Consider the following 23,918-nt stretch of genomic DNA (forward strand, 5'->3'; position numbering starts at 1 on the left):
TGTGGAAATTCATTCTCTGTCACTTGATTGACTGCACATAAAAGCAGCATGAAATTCCCAAAATATCAGTTCTTCGGAGTCGAAAGAACAAAACATCGTGAGTGAACATTATGTAAAGTTCCACCATTCAGGGCCTTTGTCACAATACAAGTAGTGTAACAATATATTTAATTTTCTAGTTAACCTTCTTGTGCAATAGAAATAGCAAAAAAATACAGTTGATTTAACAGCAAAACAAGTACAGTGGATTCCAGTTAATCAGGGCAGCTGCTTATTCATGACAACTCTTAACGAACAAAAGCAAATTGCAAAAATAGCTGGAATTTCCATCGCTTATTTTGGATAATAAGCCACTTAATTGGGACAGGTGACTGTTGCTGAACATCTTCTAATGAGCGTAAGTCGTGTGCATGTCATATAGCTATTAGGCACTACACCATGCTTAGAGCAAACTGTTTTTAAATAGCGTCACTTGCGGTGTGTTTGCGTTCAGAAAGCAGTGTTTTTTGTCACTGAAAGTTGGCAAGAGAAAAAGCCGCAAGACAAGTCAGAACTGTTTTGCTTACTTCAGTTTATTGTGGCAGCTGCTTAACTGGGCCAATTAACTGGAATCCATTGTATTTTCTAGTATATGTTCCAAGAAAAATTTTCAAATGTAAAATGATTCACTTTATGACTTCTTGCCTTGACATTGATCATATTATCACAATTCATCCAAATACTGTATATCTTTATCTATTCTTGTCCTAAGTTGTCTGTAGTCGATCATTCTACTTAGGAAACATTGACCTTTGACACATTAAAAAAATTAAAGCTTTTCCATTAGTCCTGCTTTACAAACTTAAATAACTGCACTGACTGATTTCATATCATTTTGTAAATTTAAGAGATATGATTAAAGTTTAAGAATGGGGAAAACATTCAGCTGAACAGATACTCTGCAAGAAAAGCAATTAATCACAATATAGTCCTTAATCCAGATCACAAAACCTTATTTTAATTTTTAAATTCAGATCATGTTTTTATTTACATGTGCAAATTAAATTGATGTTTCAATTCAAGCATTACACAACTTCTTGAATAATCCAAGCCTCGTAAGATTCACCAGCATTCTATAAGTGGATGGATTGTTAGGAATGAGGTGAAGAAAGCAAGATTTATATTTATATTAAAACTGTTAAAAGTACGACACCCAATAATATGAATTATAACCTGAGCCCATCCACACTCCCTAAATTGAAGATAAACTGCCGAAGAATACTATACCTTCTTTGCCCAGCAAAAATGAGTAAAAGCAGAGATGATTGATACTCAGATACATCCATCCCTGCCGTGGAACCCGACCTTTCCAATAACTGCAAGAATAGTAGTTAACCAGCTTTTCCTCCTCTGGCATCCCAAAGAGCTTACGAAACTTCAAAATAGCTTCCTTAAATTTATCTGTGTCGTCATCCTCCTTTACATCATTATTTTTATTATATTCTGCAATTATACCCTAAAATCAAAAGGAAAATGAACAGCAAGCTCAGTAAATAATGTTATATTAGAAATATTTTACAAATTAATTCAGTTGTTTATCTTTTCACACTGAATTGATATATACAAGTGATTGTTTCAAATACTTTCAAAGGGCATTTTATTCCTGGAGCTGTAGTTAAAATGCGTATATCTACTCTTATTTAAATATAGCAGCATAAATCCTCAATTTCATTACTATTCAATTACTTATTATTTATATGCTCTCATATTTTGTTTTAATATTGTTTTAAATCACTAACCTGTATTTTACCCTTAACAAATGTAGTGATGTCATTTTCATTCTCAAAGATTGAAAGTGTCTGTAATAGATTATGTTCCATCCATTCCCAATGTTCAGTTATTTCCTTCCTTGAACTACCTATGTATAAAGAAATTGCAGACACCTACATCAAATTTCTACTCAAATATATCAAAATAAACAAGGTACAGAAATGAATAAACTATTGCTAAATATTTCAAGATAGAAAATATGGAACAAAATTTTGATCTTAAACAAAAGGGCTGTACTGCCTGAAGTCAAGTCTCCTTAATTTTATGTGCTTCAATTAAGAGCTTCCTGTTCCAAAGAAAATAATCTGAGTAAACCCAATCTTTGTAACTACAGTATTCCAGTTTTAGTCATATCTGTAAAGTGTGCAGAGGAGATCTACCTGGTACAATCATATCTTTCCTCTATTTCAGTGACCAGACAATACTTATACCAAGACATAACCCAGTCAATAACCCCACACAATTATTCACCAGTTTCCTATATAGGCTGTCTCCCCACTTTTATGCTGTGCCACATATGGTTAAGACAGTACCCTGCATGCCTTTTCAATTTAACTTTAAACCTGTCCTGCTGGCTTTAGAAGTTTTTGGCCATTACTCACTGCAGTTAATTCTACTGGCCATCTTTCAGCCCAAATGACTAAACCACCTATTTAATTCTGTATTCTTAACCCTTCCTCCAAAGTTAAGCATGTAAAATCAATCCACTCTCCTTTGGCTTTTATTTTTTCCCACCCTGCTATACAAGTAAAGCCTTACTCAGTTCATGTAGAGTACATCAAACATCTTGCTCTCACTGATTCTCTTCATACCTTCCTAATCAAGTTAGTTATGCATGAAACTCCCAAAAAATCTCTTCCCTCAAAAACACAATTTTCCAACACTTTCTCATACTTCCCATTGTGCCACAATCCCATTGAACATCAGAAAATCTTTCTTCTGTAGCTTTCAGTCTTATAGTTTGGCAATTCCACACTGCCTACTTCTTCCTCAAGATCCATAGCAGGGCCATCTTCCTAGACTCACTGATTTAGCATGCTCTTGTCACACAAAATTTACTTAATTCCATTTTAACCCTCTTCTTTTGCCCCTTGTCTAGTCACTTCCCATTTACAGATATATACCCTTGGGATTTCCCTTGGGATCAATAAAGTCTGTCTGTCTGTATACCTTTGATAATTTCTGCTGTTTTGGCATAGTCCAGCTCGTCATTACAAATGACATCTAAACTCTCTGCAACTACATCCTACACCTGCTTGAATTCTTAACACTTCATTTCCTTCTAAAACAGAGGTCAAACCAGTCCCTTTTCTACCATCACTCTACATGGTCTGGATTAACTCCTTCAACTCCATTCACTTTCTTCAAGACCAAGTGTAGCTAGGGGAACAATCGTGGCCCTAACAATCATGATGATCTCTTGGCCTGATAGATGGAATGATGTTTTTCTGATCAACTCTCAACAATCTCAATGCCACCTCCTCTCTCACTACATCTTTTAAGGACTCCATTCCAATCTCTTCAGTGTTCCTGTTCTGTTGCACTTGTTCTTCTGAAGAAATTCCACCAGTACTCTCAAAATGTCTGCCCTTTTCCTCAACCATGGCTTTCCCTCTACTAGTAGACAGGGTTCTTAATAGTCTCTCTATTTCTTAGCATTTCTGTTCTCATCACAGCATAAGGTTCCCCTTGTCTTCTTCACCTTCCATCCCAACAGCCTCCATAGCCAAAGTAGCGGTCTCCATAACTTCTGCCTCCTCTTAACATGAGTCCACTAACAGGCACAGCATTCTTTCCCATTTCATTTCAGAGTTCAAATAAGACCATTCTTTCCACTATTTCATCTCTACCAACTTCTTCACTTTCCCATGCAAGAAGTGTAACACCTGCACTTTTAAATCTTCCCTTTCTACCATCCAGGGACCCATAAAAGCTTCCAAGTGAACCAGCAATTCACCTGCACCTCTTCTAATTTAGTGTACTGCACTTGATGCTTAAAATGTGGTTTGTTTTTCTACTGGAGAAACCAGTAGAAAAACCTTGCAGAAAACTTTATTCAATACACAAGAGTGATTTTGAGCTTCCAGGCTCCTGTCACTTTAATTCTTCACTCCACTCCCACCAGTCTTTGACCTTTGACAGTGCTCCTACGATTCTGAACATATACTTGATTGTCAGCAATTCATCTTCTGTCTGTTATCAGGGTTAATGTAACCATACATCAGGGTTAATGTAACCATACATTTAAGCTCTTTATTTCTCCCTTATCCAAGGATATGCCTTTCCTGTTTCTGTCCATTTTATTTTTCATTTCCATATCCAACTGACTTTTATTTTAAACCCTTGTTACTTTTATATATGCCAACCCATGTTTTCTTCAGCCCTCTGCAATTTTAAACACAATTATCTTGTTATTTAAGCTCAAATAAATCCAATCTGAATTATTCGTGCTGGTTCTCTCCCCACTGACACTGCCAAATGTTTCCAGCACTTTCTTTTGTTGGTTTTGGATTTCCAGCATCTGCAAGTTTTTGCTCCAATTCAATATATTGCAGTCGATCTCCTCAATTTCTTCAAAGGTGGCGATGAAGCGTCCTGATAGGTACAGCTGCCAACTCAAAACAATTAATTTCTACTTTGTTTTGTGGTCATCAAACCCCCATCTTCTGTGTCCTAATGTTGCACAACATTTAGCACTGTACCTTAAAATTCAAATTCAAGGACATTCACTGATTCTCCCTATCCATCCTGTCAACCAAAAACTCAAAACAATAATAAACTAATCAAATATAATTTCTGTTCCACAAACTACATATCTGAGTCAAATTATGATTCATTAAGTGCACCATTATCATTTCCATTACAACATGTCAAACTATTTAATGTATTTTACCAGCTTTTTCTTTCTCCAAACTTTTAACTTCTTATTTGTTATTAAGCTAGATGTCTTTGAACCTATTTCATACTTTGTAACAGTGCTATTAAGGCCACTGGCAAACTGCAAAGACCATGATGTTACTTCTGTTTCATCAAACTAAATCTCCTCTGCTTTAGGAATAGTTGTCCATAATGCTCTCATCGAATCCCATCAATGTTCAGTTCCAAAAGATTCATAATTTTTGTGAGAAGGAATTTCTCCTCTCAGTTCTAAATAGAAAAGCCCTTGGTTTGAAATTTTCCAGCAGCAGGAGAAAATAGATCTTGCTATCTACCCAGCCAATCTTTCTCAATTTTTTTTCTATGCCTCAGTATTGTTTCTATTCCTCTACCTTCCAGTGAAAATAGACAACTTTATTTGATGTCCCTTCAAATAACGAGCCAATATCCGAGATATTAATCTTCTAAATCGATGTATACTGCACCAACTCCAAGACCATTGCACTCTTCAGTTATGGAAACCAAAGCAGCACACTACTTCAAATGAGTACTCATCAAAGCATGTTAAATCTCAGGAAAACTTCCCTATTCTAGTAATCTAACCCACCTTGAATAAATGTTGATATTCTATTTGCTCTTCTAAACACTTGTGCTTTCCTGCACTTTTACCATGTATCTGAATAGCCTGTACACCAGGATCCCCCTGCACTTCCCGGATGCTCGCCACATTATATTCTATCGCATCCTTCTTACCCACATGCTCGCTTACAGTCATTGTTCATATTCCCCAGTTCACTTTCTCACAACAGATGTTCGTCACACAATTTTGAATACTTGCTTCTTTTCTCAAAAAAATCTTTATTTCTTACTGTACTGAACTTAGAGTCCTGAAGAGGTATGCATTTGATGTTACTGCATTATAATGTTCATTACAGATTATCTATAGCAAATGACTAAGCCTCGTAAGAGATGATTTGATCAAAAATATTTTCCCACTCTGCATTCAGATCTTATTACAAACTATATATTTCAGTTAGAATTGCTAAATTACATAAGAATGTACTTATTATTTGAAAACTCACCACATGCAATTGTCCAATATACTAGGGATTCAGGAGTCTGATAAAGGATTCTATATGGTGCAACGCGAGCACTGGAGTCTAATACGACATCAAGTGTCCCCACAAGCAAACCTACAGTTGAAATTTCAAAGCAAGATTACAATTAGCTGACTTGAAACACAATTTCTGTAACAACCATAATAACATGCATTCATTTCTCAGCATATCACAAAATCTAGATCACTTGAATTTTACAAGTTATGTTCTAAACGCAAAAATGAAATTCTATCATTTAGAAGTGATCCAAAACTGCAAAATCTCAAAAACAATTGAGATGTTCTGAGAAAAACTTGATTATTTGTTTTAATGTTTTCATACATGAAATGCAAAAAGGGAATTGCACAGAAGTGGAAATAAAACATCCTTAATGTTTTCCCACAACGTTGTTAGACAAGAAGCTCACACTGAAATCTAAAAACGGATTTAGTACCATTTAGGTGTATCATGGCTCAAATAGTTTTTCTTAAAATCCATAATTCATAAATATTGATTTAAGAATCATAGAAAATAACTTTACAAGCATTTTCCATTTTTAAGATTATATGCCCCCAGATAGTACTGTTATGTACCCAAAAGGAAAAAAATCCTGTAGATCTTACTACTTCTTTTTACAAAGTTTCCAAAAATTTATATAACAATACTGCTTCACAAAACTAGAGGCAACCAGATTCCTCAGCATCGAGACAATCTAGTTTCTCTCCTGACGCAGCCAATCTACACTTTAAGAGTGCAAAATATTTGCCTTGAATTCAAAAACCTAGTCCTAATTAAAAATTGTTTTTGATATTTGGTTTCCTATATAATTGTAAAGACAACAAATTAGTTTGTAATAATTTGGAATAGAAACCATTTCATTCATTTTCAACCTTTTCTCTAAAAGGACAGCAGATATAATCTCAACAAATTCTAATTAGGTCTAAATTCTGACATAAAACTTTCCTATTCACTTTCAAATTTGTGTTTTCTCATATGCTCTTGTTTACATCTTTATCTGCCGACTTGCTTGCACCAACAGCTGCAGATTAAGGTTCTCTGCTTCTTTTATTACTAAAGCTGCAGTAATTAACATCATTTTTAAATGACTGACCATACTAGCAGTAGCAGTGCAATCATTCAAGACGAGTATGATGTTCCCTATTGGAGGTTGTCTACTGGTGGTCCTCAAGTGACTCTAGAGGCTGATCAGGGATCCACAGATTCTGATACAGTGTGGACATGATTAAGTGGTGGCTGTGGTTAGTGGTTGCGTGCTTTTGTTGTTCACTATTTAATATATAAGCGTGTCTGGTGGACACACGTTCCTTTCCCTTCACATGCTGATTTTTTTCCTACATAGTAGTAAGAGGATAGGAAAACATTTTCAACTTTCAACATACGTACTTAATAACATAGCACCCATGACCATCGAGAGTAACAAAGTTTTAAAGATTCACAATTGTCAAATTAAATGTAGCCTCGTCTTAATCTTAAGTGATAGATCCCTTATCCGGAGATTATACCTAATTTCTAGACTCCCACTCGAGGAAAATTAACTTACTGCACCTTTCTACCCATAATCTCCACCTACCAAGCCTTCTTTGAACCTTGCACTTTTTATGAGATCATTCTCACCTCTATAGCACCATTCTGCTTAATTTTTCTTCAAGGAATAGCCTCCTCATCCCAGGGTTCAGCCTAGTGAACTTTACTGCATTACATTCAAGAAAATACATACTTTCTTTGAGATCAAATTGTACAGTTTTCCAGATGTAATTTCAGAGCCTACATGATAGTGAAGCAAAGCTCTACATTAAATATACCAATGAAACATTCTATTTCCCTTGCCCAGTCAATGTTTATGTCTCACTTGCACTTACTCCTATCTTTACTCATCTAAATCTATCAGTGTAATCCTTTTCTTCCTTCCCCCTCATATACTTGTCCAGGTTTCACTTTTATATACCTATACCGTTCGCTTCAGTCACTTCTGTGGTAATAAATTCTACATTCTCATGATCCTGGGTTAAAAAAGTTTTTTTACAATTCTCTACAGGATTTTTTGGGGACTACCCTATACTAATAGGATCTAGTTACACTAGGCTCCACAAATGAATACATTTTTCTATACCCACTCAACCAAAACCCTCTATAATTTTAAAGTTTTTAATTGATCATCCCAGTCTTTTTATTAGTCAAGAGGAAAGAGCCCCATTCTGTCAGCCTTTCCCATTATGCATAGTTCCAATGTTATTTTCTAAATCTTTTCTGCACCCTTTCCAGGGTCTCTAGATTCTCTCTATAATTAAAAACAACCAGAACCATACGCAATAATCTTGAGATTGGTATTCAGTCTTCTGTGGTATGTTTCCAAATTCCCTTTGTTCATCCACTTTCATCCTGAAAAATACTAATGCAACTATAAGTTGACTCTGCTTCAACAAATACTTTGATATCACTTACTTATTAATAGATACTATCATTTTCCTTGTAATTCATTTTAGGCTAAGTAATCTGTTGTTCTTATTTTTTCATACATAATGATGTTTCATTTGCTGTTCCAACTCCAAATCAGCAAAAGTCCCTCTCTTGTTTATCATTGCTATGACTTCTTTGCCACAATAATAAAATCTAACATATTAAGCATCAAAAACAGTCAAAGTTACATGGAAACATCAAATAACTACCATGGTACATTCCCTTTGTGCCTGCCTCCAGGGACTCTGTGTGAGATGAGGACAAATTTCCTCACTGTTGAACCCATGGCATTCTCTACAACAAAAGATGATGGAGCCCAATAACTGTATTATGATACAAGAAATCATTTTAGCAGAGGGCCAAACAATCATTTCCAAAACATCTGGCTTCAGACTGCACCAGCTCAACAGTAATTGAGGATAGTTAACTAAAAATCAACAGAATGCCACTGGCTGAGTGACAATGGGAGGATGGCAGCAAATGCTGTCATCCTCAAGGTACAACTAATTCATTCTGCATCAGGCTACTGCCCCACATCAGTGCACTATAAATCTGAAGAATAGATTTTATAGCTTTTCTGAGCCACTGAAAGCCTCTTTGCACCATAACAGCAGGAAACAGCTTTCACTAAAGCCTCAGTGATGTCTGCTCCTGTTGCAGAAGAGCTGATGCGCAAGGTCTGCAAATAAGCCACTAGATTTGCATTCCATTTCTGTAATCAATGGACAAAATGTGGAAATAAAGATTTTCTGCTCAAGGGGGCAATGGAGGCTCAGTAACTCAGACAGAGATAGGTTCTGGTGTGAGCTAGGATGAAAGGCTGGTCAGTCTTGAGATAAATAATGTTTGGGTAAGTGAATGAGCTAGGAGCAGAGTACAGACAGGTGATAGTAGATGAGTCATATGATAAAGCAAATGTGACCAGAATATTCTGGTTTAGCTTTAGATAGTGAGAGATGGGATTTAGGAGTTAGGATGAAGTCCGTAGTGACAACACAATGCAAGCAGTTTTAGTTTTTACAACATTTAGTTGGAGGAAGAAATTTCTACTCATCGATACTCCTTAAGCAATTGGTTCCTTGCTTTTCTCACTTGCAAACATCAGTCATTTTGCATTGACAACAACATCTCCTGCACAATCTCCATCAGCACAGGTGTACCACAGGCTAACTGCGTAATCCCCATCCTACTCACTTTACACTAATGACAGTGTGGCTATGTACAGCTCCAATGCTATATCTAAACTTACTGATGGCTCCACTGACATTGGCCAAAGTTGGTGAAGTATTAGCATGTAGGAAGGAGATTGAAAATCTGGCTGAGTGGCGTCACAACTACAACCTCTCACTCAATGTCAGCTGATTATTGACTTCAGGGGGAGGAAACCAGAGGTCCATGAGCTAGTCCTCACTGGGGAACCAGAGGTGGAAAGTGTCAGCAACTTTAAATTCCTCAGGACCTGTCCACACAAGGGCAATTACAAAGAAAGCATGGCAGCACCTCTACTTCCTAAGACGTTTACAAAGACTTGGCATGACATCTAAAACTTTGACAAACTTCTATGGATGTGTGGTGGAGAGTATATTGACTGGGTTGCATCATGGCCTGGTATAGAAACACTAATGCCCTTGAATGAAAAATCCCACAAAATGTGGAGTTACAGCCTAGTTCACCATGTCAAAAGCCCTCCCACCATTGAGCACTCTACACAGAACCCTGTTGCAGGAAAGCAGCATCCATTATCAGGGACCCCCACCATCCAGGTCATGCTCTCTTCTCACTGCTGCCATCAGAAAGTACAAGAGCCTCAGGACTCACACCACCAGGTTCAGGAACAATTATTACCCCTCAAACATCAGGCTTCGATCTCTCGAATCAGAGAGGATAACTTCATTCAATTTCACTTGCCCCATCACTGAACTGTTCCCACAACCTATGAATTCACTTTCAAGGAGTCTTCATTCATGTTCTCCATACATATTAACTAATTTATCTTTTTCTCGCATTTGCACAGGTTGTTGTCTTTTACACAAGTTGCATGTTCGTCCTGTTGGGTCCATCTTTCATTGATTCTATTATGACTCTTGGATTTACTGAATGTGCCCACAAGAAATCAAATCTCAGGGTTGTATATGGTGACATAGATCTATTTGATAATAAATTTACTTTGAACAATTGGAAAATGGACAAGCAGCATGGCAAAGCAGAAAGAAAATAGATTGTAAAAATGCTACAAAGCAGAATGGGGTACAACTAGTGCACATTTACAACCTTCCTCACACAATGTTCAATTGGTGATGTCCAGGGCCAGAAAATAGAATCATTCATGGGCCCTTTCCTCCAAGGACTCCAGAATTGAGAGCAGGAACGGGAAGAGAAGCCACTGCAGATAATCTCTATTGTGACCAATTTAAAAAGAACAGTCCCAGCTGGTGAATACATGAAAGATATTGGAATACAATGTAATGATGACCTTGTCAAAGGAAATACAACGGTCAAAAAGGTTAAGAAATCATTTATCATATAATGTAATTGCGATAATTTGATTACTTTGTCTGATTAAGTGGTGTCACAGCAGCAATCTTGCACTCAATCAAGGAACTGATTGAGTACATCAGGAAGGGGAAGGAGAATATGCAGAGGCTTCACTGAGAGGCCAACTGTGCAAAGGGTGAGTTCCTTAAAGTTTACGAATGTCAACATCTAGGAGGATCTGTTCTGGGTGAAAAACACATTGTTGCATTCAGGAAGAAGGCATACCTGTGACTCTACTTCCTTAGGAGCTTATGGAGATTTGGTATGTCCTATGCATGTGTGGTGGAGAGCATTCTATCTGGTTGCATCACAGCTTGGTATGAAGGCTCCAAGGGTTGTAAACTGAGCCATCTCCATCACGGGCACAACCTTCCCTGTCATCAAGAACATCTTCAAGAAGTGGTGACTCAAGAAGGCAGCATCCACGTTAAAGAACCCTTGCCATCTAGATAATGCCCTCTTATTGTTACTACCTTAGCGGAGGAGGTACGGGAACCTGAAGACCCACGTTCAATGATTCAGGAACAGCCTTAATCTCACGGGCAGTCGCATGAGCCTGAGATATGCCTGCCTGTTTGTTGGCTTTATGGAACAATCCATGTACCAAAGCCTACACTGGGAACAGTTCCCTACATCAATGAGTGTATTGGTGTTGCTTCCTGCACCCATACTGAGCTCGTCAATTTCATCAACTTTACCTGCAGCCTCCATCCTGCCCCAATTTACATGGTCCATCTCAGACACCACTCTCCCTTCTTAGTCTCTGTCTCCATCTCTGGAGAATGACTGTCTTCTGATATATTTTATAACCCTACTTACTCTCACAGTTATCTTGACTGTACCTCTTTCCACCCTGTCAATTATAAAAGGCTATTCCCTTCTGTCAGTTCCTCCATCTCCATTCGTGATATGAGACTTTCCATTCCAGAACTTGTGAGATATCCATCTTCTTCAAAGAATGGTGTCTTCCTTCCTCTACCATCGATGCTACCCTCACCCACATCTCTTCTAGTTCCCCATCACTGAGAGGCCAACTGTGCAAAGGGTGAGTTCCTTAAAGTTTACGAATGTCAACATCTAGGAGGATCCATAGTGGGGTGTGTCAGGAATGGACAGGAGGAGGAGTATAGGAAACTGATACAGGACTTTGTGATATGGTGCAACTCAAACTACCTGCGTCTCAATGTCACCAAGACCAAGGAGATGGTGGTGGACTTTAGGAGATCTAGGCCTCATATGGAGCCAGTGATCATTAATGGAGAATGTGTGGAGCAGGTTAAGACCTACAAGTATCTGGGAGTACAGTTGGACGAGAAGCTAGACTGGACTGCCAACACAGATGCCTTGTGCAGGAAGGCACAGAGTCGACTGTACTTCCTTAGAAGGTTGGCGTCATTCAATGTCTGCAGTGAGATGCTGAAGATGTTCTATAGGTCAGTTGTTGAGAGCGCCCTCTTCTTTGTGGTGGCGTGTTGGGGAGGAAGCATTAAGAAGAAGGACGCCTCACGTCTTAATAAGCTGATAAGGAAGGCGGGCTCTGTCGTGGGCAAAGTACTGGAGAGTTTAACATCGGTAGCTGAGCGAAGGGCGCTGAGTAGGCTACGGTCAATTATGGAAAACCCTGAACATCCTCTACATAGCACCATCCAGAGACAGAGAAGCAGTTTCAGCGACAGGTTACTGTCGATGCAATGCTCCTCAGACAGGATGAAGAGGTCAATACTCCCCAATGCCATTAGGCTTTACAATTCAACTGCCAGGACTTAAGAACTTTTTTAAAGCTATTATTAATGCTTTTGAGTTAGTGATTTAGATGCATATCATATTATTACTGAGTTAAGTATTGTATGTAATGAGTTTTTGCTACAACAAGTGTATGGGACATTGGAAAAATGTTGAATTTCCCAATGGGGATGAATAAAGTATCTATCTATCTATCTATCTATCTCCCGGCCACAACAGCGATCGAGTTCCCCTTGTCCTTAGCCACCATCTCACAAGCTTTCAATCCAGCACACCATCTTCAATGGGATCCTACCACTAAACACATCTCCCCTTCCCCCCACGTCCTGCTTCATTCAAAGATCTCTCTTCATGACTTCTTTGTCTTCTTGTTCCTCCCCCAACTGATCTCACTCTTTGCACTTACCCCTGCAAGCAGGACAAATGCTACACCTGAACCTACATCTCCTCCTTCACCACTACTCAGTGCTCCAAATAGTCCTTGCTGGTAAAGTGACACTTCAACTGCAAGCCTATCAGGGTCATCTATTGTACCTGGTGCTCCCGATGCAGTCTTCTTTGCATCAGTGAGACCCAAGGTAGATTGAGAGACCATTTCATTGAACACCTTCACTCCATCGACTACAAAAGGCAGGATTTCCCAGTAGCCAACTATTTTAATTCTACTTCCCACTCCCATTCCAACATCTTAGTCCACGGCCTCTTTACTGCCACTATGAGGGCACTCTACGGTTGGAGGAGCAACATTTCATATTCTATCTAACAAGCTTCCAACTTGACAACATGAACACCAATTTCTCTAACTTCCAGTAATTTATCCACCTCCCCTTTATTGGAGTATAAAAGTATAAATTTTAATCTTGCTATTTGCTAGTAGGAGAATGAAATCCTAAAAATGTAGAAGACAATGGTGTGTTAATGAGAGGTAGCCAAGAGATGTAGATTAGAACATGATTAAGTCACGAAATCTTAAGAATGTAGAAGACAATGGTGTGTTAATAAGAGGTAGCTAAGAGATGTAGATTAGAACATGATTAAGTCAATGGGTAGAAACAATAGTGGCAGGATGTACTTGTGATATGCAACTATAGACTATAGATATGCTAATGCAACTGGACCAGGAGATTGCTATAAAAAATACTGTGTCCAAAGGATCGGTGGGCAATCAGCGACTAGCTCAATGACTGTCTCAGCTTTGATTTGCAAATTAAAGTTTAACCCTTCTTGAAGAATCTTCTGCGTCTCTTGGTCATTTGTGGGGCACGAGAAACCACGACACCTTCTCCCTTTTTCCTTTCCTCATTCTGGCTTTCCTCTTACCCCTTCCCTTCTCTTCATCTGCCCATCAACTCCGTCTGCTGCCCCTCCTCCCATAGTCCACTCTCCTCTCCTTATTGGATTCTTCTTCTTCAGCCCTATACCTCCCAGCTTCTCACTTTGTCCTCCACCCTTTCCCACCCACCCAAGTTTCCCCTCACCTGGTTTCATCTATCACTTGCCCGCTTGTTCTTCTTCCCCTCCTCCAATCCTCTTATTCTCACTTCTTTTTCCTTCTTTTCTAGTTCAGATGAAGGGTCTCAGCCCATAACACTTGCTGTTCATTCCTCTGTGTAGATACTGCGTGATCTGTTATGTTCTTCCAGCACTTTTTGTTACAGCTCTTCTCCTCTGTTATCAGATTTCTAAATGGTACATAAACACTACCTCATTATTCCTTTTTCTTGCACTATTTTGTAATTTATGTTAATTATATCTTTGCACTATACTGTTACTGCAAAACAGTGATAATAAACCTGATTCTGATGCAAGTCATCAAACAAAAATGTCAACCTTGTTATTTCCTTCACATTTCCTGCTTGATCTGCTAAGAACTTACATTTCAAAATGTTATCTTGATTAATCTGTAAAACGTGGTGTGCAAATAGCAGTCTTAAATTTTTGCGTAATTATATTTCTTAACTTATATTGAACAAGTTATTTCACTATAGTGATACATTCCAAAGGTACGTATCAAAAAGTAAGAATATCTCTTCATGGAAAATAAACACTCAAGTAGGGAAATGGGCAATGAAAAGCTTATTCCAAAGGCTGTGACAGCAAATGGTTTATAACGTTTTTCTAGAAAGGAAATCTAAATTAAGAAATGCAATTGAGCCAGGCAGACATTCAAACCAATATTCAGTTTTGCATGTATCCATTCTCAAATTGAGAAAGAGGGACCCCTCTCATGTTCAAATTAAAATACATTTGGATAAGTTATCCAATCCATGAGCACTGCTATTAGAGCTCCGTCATCTGGATTTGCAGCAAGGTCACACAACTATGGGAAATTCATTATGGGTGACTGGTTGAGCACTGACAGTCTCATAGGAAAACCACCAGCTACAAAGCTGCAATGCTGTATCACTGGTCCATGCTAGCCAAGATGTCCATTGAAGCCAACTCCATTTGCCTACGTTTGACCCAAATCCCTCCAAACCATTCCTATCCAAATGCCCTTTAAATGTTACCATTGTACCTTCCTCGACCTCTTCCTCTGGCAGTCTGTTCCATATATGCACCAACTTCAGTAATATGCATCTCAAAGTAGCTTTCATACCAGCCCAAATTTTACTGAGAAGGAATCAAAGCTGATCATGTTCAACGACCTATGCAGAATGGACTCTGCTGGACTAACATACAGGGATAATGAATAACTTTATTTACAAACTCTGCCATCAGCAAATGATCACAAAATTATTCTTTTATGTTTGTGACCAATTTTTCAAGCAACTCAAACTGACCCCTGCTCATGGTTCATGTAAAACTACCAAGGTTAGATTCTTGTAAATGTGAAAAGAACCTCTCTATAATTTGGGTGAGATTAATTAATTGTAGGGATATCCTGACTTGGAACTTATCCCACTCCAACTAAAATGTCTCCTCTCAGAACTCATACTATTCAGTTAGTATTTCCTAATTTCACAGCAAATAAAGAGGAAATGTAAGGAAAATCAAAAATCTTGACACAAGTGACTGCAGATGCTAAAGTATGGAGCAAAAACAAACTCCTTACCTTTCATTCAATCAACTTCCACATACGACATATCATCTTTTGACATTTCTGCGAGGTGTAACATGATCACACCACATCTATCCCTCTCTGCCTTTTTCTGCTTTCTGCAGGGACTTCAATGTGTCTCCCTTGTTCTCTCATCCCAACCCACCCATCTCTCTTTGTTCTCCCGCATATTTGCCTGCAACCGTATAAGGGGAATACTTGTCCCTCCACTTCCTCCCTCAACACAATTCAAGGCTTAAACAACTCATCCAGGTCAGGCAGAGATTCACAAGTACCTCCTCAATATCACTGACTGCACTCAGTGCTCCCAATGTGGCTGCTACATCAGTGAGACCAAGTACTGACTAGGTGGCACCTGTGCTCTGTCTACAATAGTCATCATGAGCTCGTGGTTACACACCTTTTCACCTCCCCTTCTCCCATCAAGCCGTCTCATTAGTCTTCTCCACAGCCAGGTAAGGTCAAATACAAACTAGAAAACAGACACCCCAAATTCCAGTTGGGTTGTCTATCTAATGGCATGAAAAATCAATTTTTCAATTTCAGGTATCCTGCAGTATGTGTTTCTTTCTCTCTCCTCTTCTGAATCACCTGGTGTTCCTATCCATAACCTAGTTCCATCTGCCTATCATCTGCATTCTCTACCTCCTCCCACAAACATGCATCATCCCTCCCTTAAATGGTTCCACTTATTACCATTCTTCCTTATCAAATTCCAGCATATTTTGTCTCCATTAACATTTCAGGCACAGTCTCTACCTCCATCCTCCCCTACTCCCACCAGCTCCTGCCTCAATTTGCCATTTTTTAAAATCCAAATCTCTCCCAATCTGTTTGCACCAATCACACACCAAGCACCAGCTCATAACACTGCACTTCCTGCTCCTCCTCGTGGCTTCATCTGCCAATCACTGCCCTCTTCACCTGGTTCCACCTATCTCCCTTCCTTCTCACCTTCAATACTAGCTTCCTCCCCTCTAAACTCAGCCCTGATGCAGGTCTAAACCCTAAACCTGAAATGTCAGCAACCCTTTTCTTCTAGTAGTTCATATTTTGAAATCAGAAACAGAAACCTCACTCTCAATTGTTTCAAAATCCATTCACATTTCATGCATCGAAGTTCCTTTTAAAATTAACTAGTTATGCATCCTGAACATATCTTAAACATGGTCATTAGAATAAGTTGAACTTGTGGTCACACTTCACAGGTATCTGGATAAAGTATATGAAAATATTTGAGCTAAAGCCCTATTATCTTTGGTAAGGTATGATTTTAATGCATGAACTATTCATGCTTTTTATAAAGTTATTGTCTATGCATGGTGGCGTAGTGGCATCAGCGCTGGACTTCCGGGCGAGAGGTTCTGAGTTCGAATCCAGCCAGCTCCCATTAAGAGCTGGGGATCTCTTAACGGCAGAAGGCAATGGCAAACTACTGCTGTATCTTGCCTGTCTAGTACGCGATTTTCCAATATATCAGAGCGGCGTGCAAGGAAATCGTCCGCTACCTAGAAATAATTCTGGATGCAACATATATATATAAGGAAAATTGCCTCTGTGAGTATCACACTAACTCCTGCTTACCACTGGTGATGAAAGTACAGAGCCTCAGTTTTGCTAAATGACTGTAAGAAACAGCAAATTCCAAGTTGTGTATGCTTGAGCAGCATCACCTCAAGAATGAATTACAATTCCATGCCCAGCTCCAGTTAACCTTGCTTCATTAGCTGTTTTTACCTGAAACCTACATTTGGGTTTCTTCCAAACTTTATCCAAATGACCTACATTTAAACACATTGTTATAAAAGAAACTACCTAAGAAGTGTGTCCCTCTGTCTTTAGCTGGCACTGAGCTAATTATATAATCAAACTGCGAATTAGAAGTACATTCATTACAATTGCATAACAAATATATTTATAAAAATAATCTACCATACTCCTAGCTCTGCAAATTGTAAATTTGAATCTGAAAAATAAGTCAGCTGACCAACAAAATCTGCTAAGCCCATTTAAATTCCTGTACCTACATCATCTCTCTCTCTTCCTATATTTCAGATAATTACCAGTGGTTTAGAGTACAATGCTCTTGCATCAAAGGTAAGCAAATTATTTGGACTAGGAAGTTCTACCTAAAAAGGAAGGGTCACATAGAAAGTGTTAATAGTGTTAATAACACATCATAATTTTAAGATTTATGAACAACGCAAGCAGGAAACACACATAATTGTCCGAATACCCAGAGGCAGATTTTCAACAAAAAAAAACTTCAATCTGCCAGAAAATATAAATAGTAGAAATAAATGTTTCTGTGCTTCTTGAGTTGGATGTTTTCCCATTGAAATACTTAATGTCAATGAGATAGCCCAGTGAGAGAAAGACACAAGTTTTATTTGAAAACAAAAAGATATGTTACAAATTATTACATTGCTAAATAACTCAAATATACTGTACAAGAACATTAAATTATATAGCACCATGCTGTAAATGGCACTATCTTATGAGATTGTTCACTTTATAGGCCACTTTCAGTTTCTTACAGATATCTTAGTGATGAAACCATCAGAAATGTGGCACGAAGCACCTCCACTGATTTTCAATGGATCTGTTGTTTAGCAGCCTCCAGCTGATCTGGGGGGGGGGGGGGGGGGGGGGGGTGTGTGTGTGTGTGTGTGTGTGTGTGTGTGTGTGTGTGTGTGTGTGTGTGTGTGTGTGTTTGTTTATTTATTTCCAGGGCAAGGTAAATATTATATTTATAAAAAGTTCGGATACAATTGTAATTGTTTCTCTTATTTAAAACAATCACTGGGGAAAAGTAGTGAGGATTTTGTATCTGGCTATACGATCATTGCACTGGCTTTCATTGAAGGAGATACAAAATATCTGAAATAGAATAGTTCTAATTACTAATTACCAACAAGCACTTTCCCTTCTCTGAGCAAATCTCCACAAAAACATTCTTACTTTATGATTATTTATGTGGTGAGATGGCAGACTTCATTTTGCATGGAGCTGTGCAGTATATATTGAGATTGATAATGGGTGGTTTATTTATGTATTTAGTGATACAGCACGGAATTGGTCCCTCCAGCCATGCTACCCCAGCAACTCCCGACAAACCCAATCAACCTTAACCCAATAACCTAATCACAGAACAATAGAGCGTCCAGCAGAAACCCACACATCCCACATGGAGAACATACAGACTCCTTACAGAACGGCACCGGGATTGAACTCCGAACTCAGGAACGCTAACCGCTATGCTACTGTGGTACCCGTTAACTAACAGGAAACAAAATTGGTTAAAAACGATCATTTCCAATTGATTAGTGCGCTACCACAGAATCATTGAATTCAATTGACTTTATTACTTACATGGCTGGAGTCTCAAATATTTATCATCTATTTTGACAACTTGGATGAAGGGGTCGTATGCTCCATAACCATACTTACACGGATTATACAAAAACAGATGGCTCACCAACAGCATGCAATCAGATATAGATATATTAATAAAGCACACAACAGAATGAATATAACGTGGGACAGAATAAGGCAATCCACTTTTTAAGGAAGAATGAAATTGCAAATTATTTAAATGGAATTAAGACTACAAAATGGTGCAAATGGAGTTGGGTGTCATAAAACAAGAACATATAGGTACAAGTAATTAGAAAAGGTAATGGAATGTGGGCCTTTATTCCAAATAGTTCCAAGGAAGTCATTCCATGGAGAGTAAATGTAGGACCTTAGAGTGTTGGAGACACTCAACCTACATACCAAATTTAGTTTTTGGTATTTTTTTTTCTATTTGCTTTGATTATGAAGCTTTTCATACTGGCAATATATTCCTTCCTTCTGAATTCCTACCAATTTTAACAAAGCTCTTAATCTTCACTAGAGAGAAAAATTATTTTAAAAACTGTATATCCTGTAAATGCTCCAGCACCCACAGTATGCCCTTTTCTCACTGTCACCATCAGGTAGGAGATACAGAAGCCTGAAGGCACACACTCAGCGATTCAGGAAGCTTCTTCCCCTCTGCCATCCGATTCCTAAATGGACATTGATCCCTTGGACACTACCTCACTTTTTAAATAAATATATCTGATTTCTGCACAATTTTAATCTATTCAATATATGTACAGTGTAACTGATTTACTTTTTTTTCTCTTCTATATTTTGTATTGCATTGCACCGCTACCGCAAAGTTAAAAAAAATCATGACAAATGCTGGAGATAATAAACCTGATTCTGATCTAAAATAAAAACATAAAATCCTAGTAAGAGTCCACAAAGGGTATATCTACACAAAGTTTATAATTCATTAAAATAACAAATATTCTCGAAGTTACAGTGTAGTGGAACCAAGACACCTTCAAACCATGTAAAGAGAACACAGGATATTTTAACAAACGTATTGGTTAGACCTCATTTCCAATGGACTGAATTCAACTAATGGAATTAAATACTATAGCGGAAAACCACAAATCAATTTTTTTAACTCTACTGAAGCTCATGTATTTTTCACACTTAAATGTCAGAGTAAAATTCAAAATATAAACGTTACAATTTTTCACAGCAGGAACGACACAAATAGGATACGCTGTGATTAAATAACGTAATTGATACGTTGCATCCCAAGGACTAAACAAATCTTGTGCCACTTGGAGTAAAATGATCTCAAATAAAAGATGCTGAACTGGCAGATTTTGGACAAATCTACTGAACCAGATCTACATGCTATGCAAATGATTAATATACACCTCCGATTACTCTAATTTTTCCACTTAAATCGGGTTTTTGCATTTATATAGAATTAATACAATTCACATAAACAGGATGCGGAATCTGGAGATTACATACAGAATCCTTACACTGCGGCCAAAGTCACAAAAATGCTTGTCAGCACAGCTCTCTAAAGCACAATTACCGGAGGCGCCGCTCGCCTGAGACACGTTAGCATTCCTGCTTGGCCAAGACACAGCGGCAGTGTCCACCGGCGCACTTACCAGCCAGCCCTCCTCCCCCTTCTCCGTGCCCTTTCCTCCTCTGCAGCACGAAGTACGGATTAGCTCTCTCCGTCACCCACAGCGCGTTGGCCAGCACGACTTCTTCAGGTTTGACCCACATCGCCGGCAGCCGCAGGAGCAGAAGGCAAACGCGGAGAAGTGGTAGTAGGATGCGCGCAGGGTAAATCTCAGCGACCGCGGACGGGCGACCTAGCCGAGCCGGGAGAACCGCAGCATCATCGGGAGCCGTGCGGGGCTTCACACCAGCAGGCGGGGCGTCACTCCCTCGGCTCCCGGTCCCTCACTCACTCATTCAAATCTCCAGATATGCCTTAGAAAAATAGAGAGGCCGTTTTTCGATGATAGACGTCAGCAGCCCGGTATTTGAAAAAAAATCACCGAGCCCGATTCAGAGCGACGGCTGCGTCCCTACCCGGTGTGTTTGATACGTCATAACGCCGACTAACGCGTCGGGAAACTGAAAGCGGCGCGGTTGTTTACTGCGAGGGCCGCCAGCCGGGCGACCGTCCTGTCGTCGTAAGCTCAGTGGGGCGGGCGGGCGGGCGATCTCACGTCCGACTGTGGTCACCGTCACCCAACGTGGGCAGTGCTCCCTCACATCACCTACCGGTGCTAGTGCTCCGAAGTTCCTGCTCAAAATGCAGTGTGTGTTTTCAACCTTCCTAAAGAAAGAAGACATGATGATTCTGGAATTACCCGCAATTTGTCCAGATTGGAAACGAATTATAAGCGCAATGAACAACGAGATGGAGAAAAAAAAACACCTAGGTTAGAGCACCTAGCTCGACATGAGTATGGATGTACTGGATAAGTTACAGGGACATTTCCTCGTGGCAGATACATTGCTAGAGCCTAGTGTATATATATAGTGTAGCATATATAAAATGCAAAGTACATGTCTATCAGAGTGCATATATATCACCATATACAACCTTGAGGTTCATTTTCTTGTGGGGATACTCATCAAGTCGAATCAGTGAAAGACTCCACAAAGCATTGGCAAACAACCAATTTGCAAAAGTCAACAAACTGCAAAGAAAGAAAAAATAAACAAACAAGCAATTAATATAGTGAACATGGGATGAAGAGACCTTGAACGTGAGTCCATCAGTTGTGGGAACATTTCTGTGATGGGGTGAATTAAGTTATCCCCACTGGTTTAAGAACTTGATGTTTGAGAGCTAATAACTGTTCCTGAACCTGATGGTGTGGGCCCTGAGACTCCTGTACCTTCTTTTTGATGGCAGCAGCTAGAAGAAAGCATGTCCTGGGTGTGGGGGGTCCTTGATGATGGATGCTGCTTTCCTGAGGCAGTGCTCCCAGTAGATGTGCTAAATAGAGGGGGAGGGCTGTAGCCATGATGCACTTGGCAATATCTACTACTTTTTGTAGGATTTTCCATTCAAGGGCATTGAAGTTGTCTCCTTCTCTACCAGGCTGTGAAGCAACCAGTCAATATACTCTCCACTACACCTCTATAGAACTTAGTCAAAGTTTTAGCTGTCATGCTGAATCTTTGCAAACTTCTCAGGAAGTAGATGCACTGCCTTGTTTTCTTTATAATTGCACTAACATGCTGGGCCCAGGAAAAATATATATAATATATATGTATGTGTGTGTGTAGAGAGAGAGATAGGTCCATTTTTTTTAAAAGAACAATAGTCTTCAGCAAATCTCACCTTTTATGTTTGGTTCACATTTTAGGGAAGATTTGAGAATAACCAGTAAACAATGATTTTCAAGTTTCAAGTGTATTGTCAGGCATACAGACCTAAGATACAAATACTGTGCAAATTTGTATTTGCACCAGCAGCACTATACAATACAATGTTGTTTGACAATAACCAACTTCTGCATTCCTTAAAGATTAAAAATATGATATGTCAGATGATAGCTCTTTTTTCTGTTCATATAACCAATCATCTTCTCACTTGATATTATAAATGATCAAATTATGGAGGGCAATTGTTTCTTATTTCTTGGAGCTGTCTGTTGAAATTTATTTTCTGAAGAGATGTTGGTGTGAATTTTCCTGGGTAAAATCATCAGTTTTTTGACAGTGTAGCAATTACATTGGATAAAAAATATGAGCTGATCTCTGCATCATAAAAGATCCTGTCAAAATCATCTTCTGGAAAACCCACTTTCATTAATATAGCCTGCCCATTGCATTTAAATGCCAACAAGGTTTACTTAATATTCTTTTTCTTGATTCACACTCTAATAATCATATAACCATATAACAATCACAGCACGGAAACAGGCCATTCCGGCCCTCCTAGTCCATGCCGAACTCTTAATCTCACCTAGTCCCACCTACCCGCACTCAGCCCATAACCCTCCACTCCTTTCCTGTCCATATACCTATCCAATTTTACCTTAAATGACACAACTGAACTGGCCTCTACTACTTCTACAGGAAGCTCATTCCACACAGCTATTTCTACTACTTCTACAGGAAGCTCATTCCACACAGCTATCTCTACTACTTCTACAGGAAGCTCATTCCACACAGCTATCATTCTCTGAGTAAAGAAATACCCCCTCGTGTTTCCCTTAAACTTTTGCCCCCTAACTCTCAAATCATGTCCTCTCGTTTGAATCTCCCCTACTCTCAATGGAAACAGCCTATTCACGTCAACTCTATCTATCCCTCTCAAAATTTTAAATACCTCGATCAAATCCCCCCTCAACCTTCTACGCTCCAATGAATAGAGACCTAACTTGTTCAACCTTTCTCTGTAACTTAAGTGCTGAAACCCAGGTAACATCCTAGTAAATCGTCTCTGCACTCTCTCTAATTTATTGATATCTTTCCTGTAATTCGGTGACCAGAACTGTACACAATATTCCAAATTTGGCCTTACCAATGCCTTGTACAATTTTAACATTACATCCCAACTTCTGTACTCAATGCTCTGATTTATAAAGGCCAGCGTTCCAAAAGCCTTCTTCACCACCCTATCTACATGAGGCTCCACCTTCAGGGAACTATGCACTGTTATTCCTAGATCTCTCTGTTCCACTGCACTCCTCAATGCCCTACCATTGACCCTATATGTTCTATTTGGATTATTCCTGCCAAAATGTAGAACCTCACACTTCTCAGCATTAAACTCCATCTGCCAACGTTCAGCCCATTCTTCTAACCGGCATAAATCTCCCTGCAAGCTTTGAAAACCCACCTCATTATCCACAACACCTCCTACCTTAGTATCATCGGCATACTTACTAATCCAATTTACCACCCCATCATCCAGATCATTTATGTATATTACAAACAACATT

The 23,918-nt window shown here is 39.0% G+C and overlaps 1 protein-coding gene across 6 annotated transcripts in view; it reads right to left on the reverse strand.

Moving 5' to 3' along the window:
* tbc1d9 (TBC1 domain family, member 9 (with GRAM domain)) overlaps nt 1-21,164 on the reverse strand; it is a 64,556-nt gene extending 43,392 nt beyond the window's left edge. For 3 of the 6 annotated variants that reach the window (XM_073042746.1, XM_073042745.1, XM_073042743.1), the window contains exons 1-4: nt 20,610-21,164; nt 5,769-5,879; nt 1,779-1,897; nt 1,267-1,495 (exon numbers count right to left, since the gene is read on the reverse strand). In XM_073042746.1, coding sequence (XP_072898847.1) covers nt 1,267-1,495; nt 1,779-1,897; nt 5,769-5,879; nt 20,610-20,730 — 580 coding nt within the window. In that variant the 5' untranslated portion in view covers nt 20,731-21,164. Of the gene's footprint in view, nt 1-1,266; nt 1,496-1,778; nt 1,898-5,768; nt 5,880-14,017; nt 14,122-20,474; nt 20,494-20,609 lie in introns of those variants that run through there. The other 3 variants (XM_073042748.1, XM_073042749.1, XM_073042747.1) reach the window with 3 other exon arrangements.
* Between the last annotated feature and the right edge of the window lie 2,754 nt (nt 21,165-23,918).

The sequence above is a fragment of the Hemitrygon akajei genome, chromosome 4, assembly GCF_048418815.1.
Source record: "Hemitrygon akajei chromosome 4, sHemAka1.3, whole genome shotgun sequence".
NCBI lineage: Eukaryota > Metazoa > Chordata > Chondrichthyes > Myliobatiformes > Dasyatidae > Hemitrygon > Hemitrygon akajei.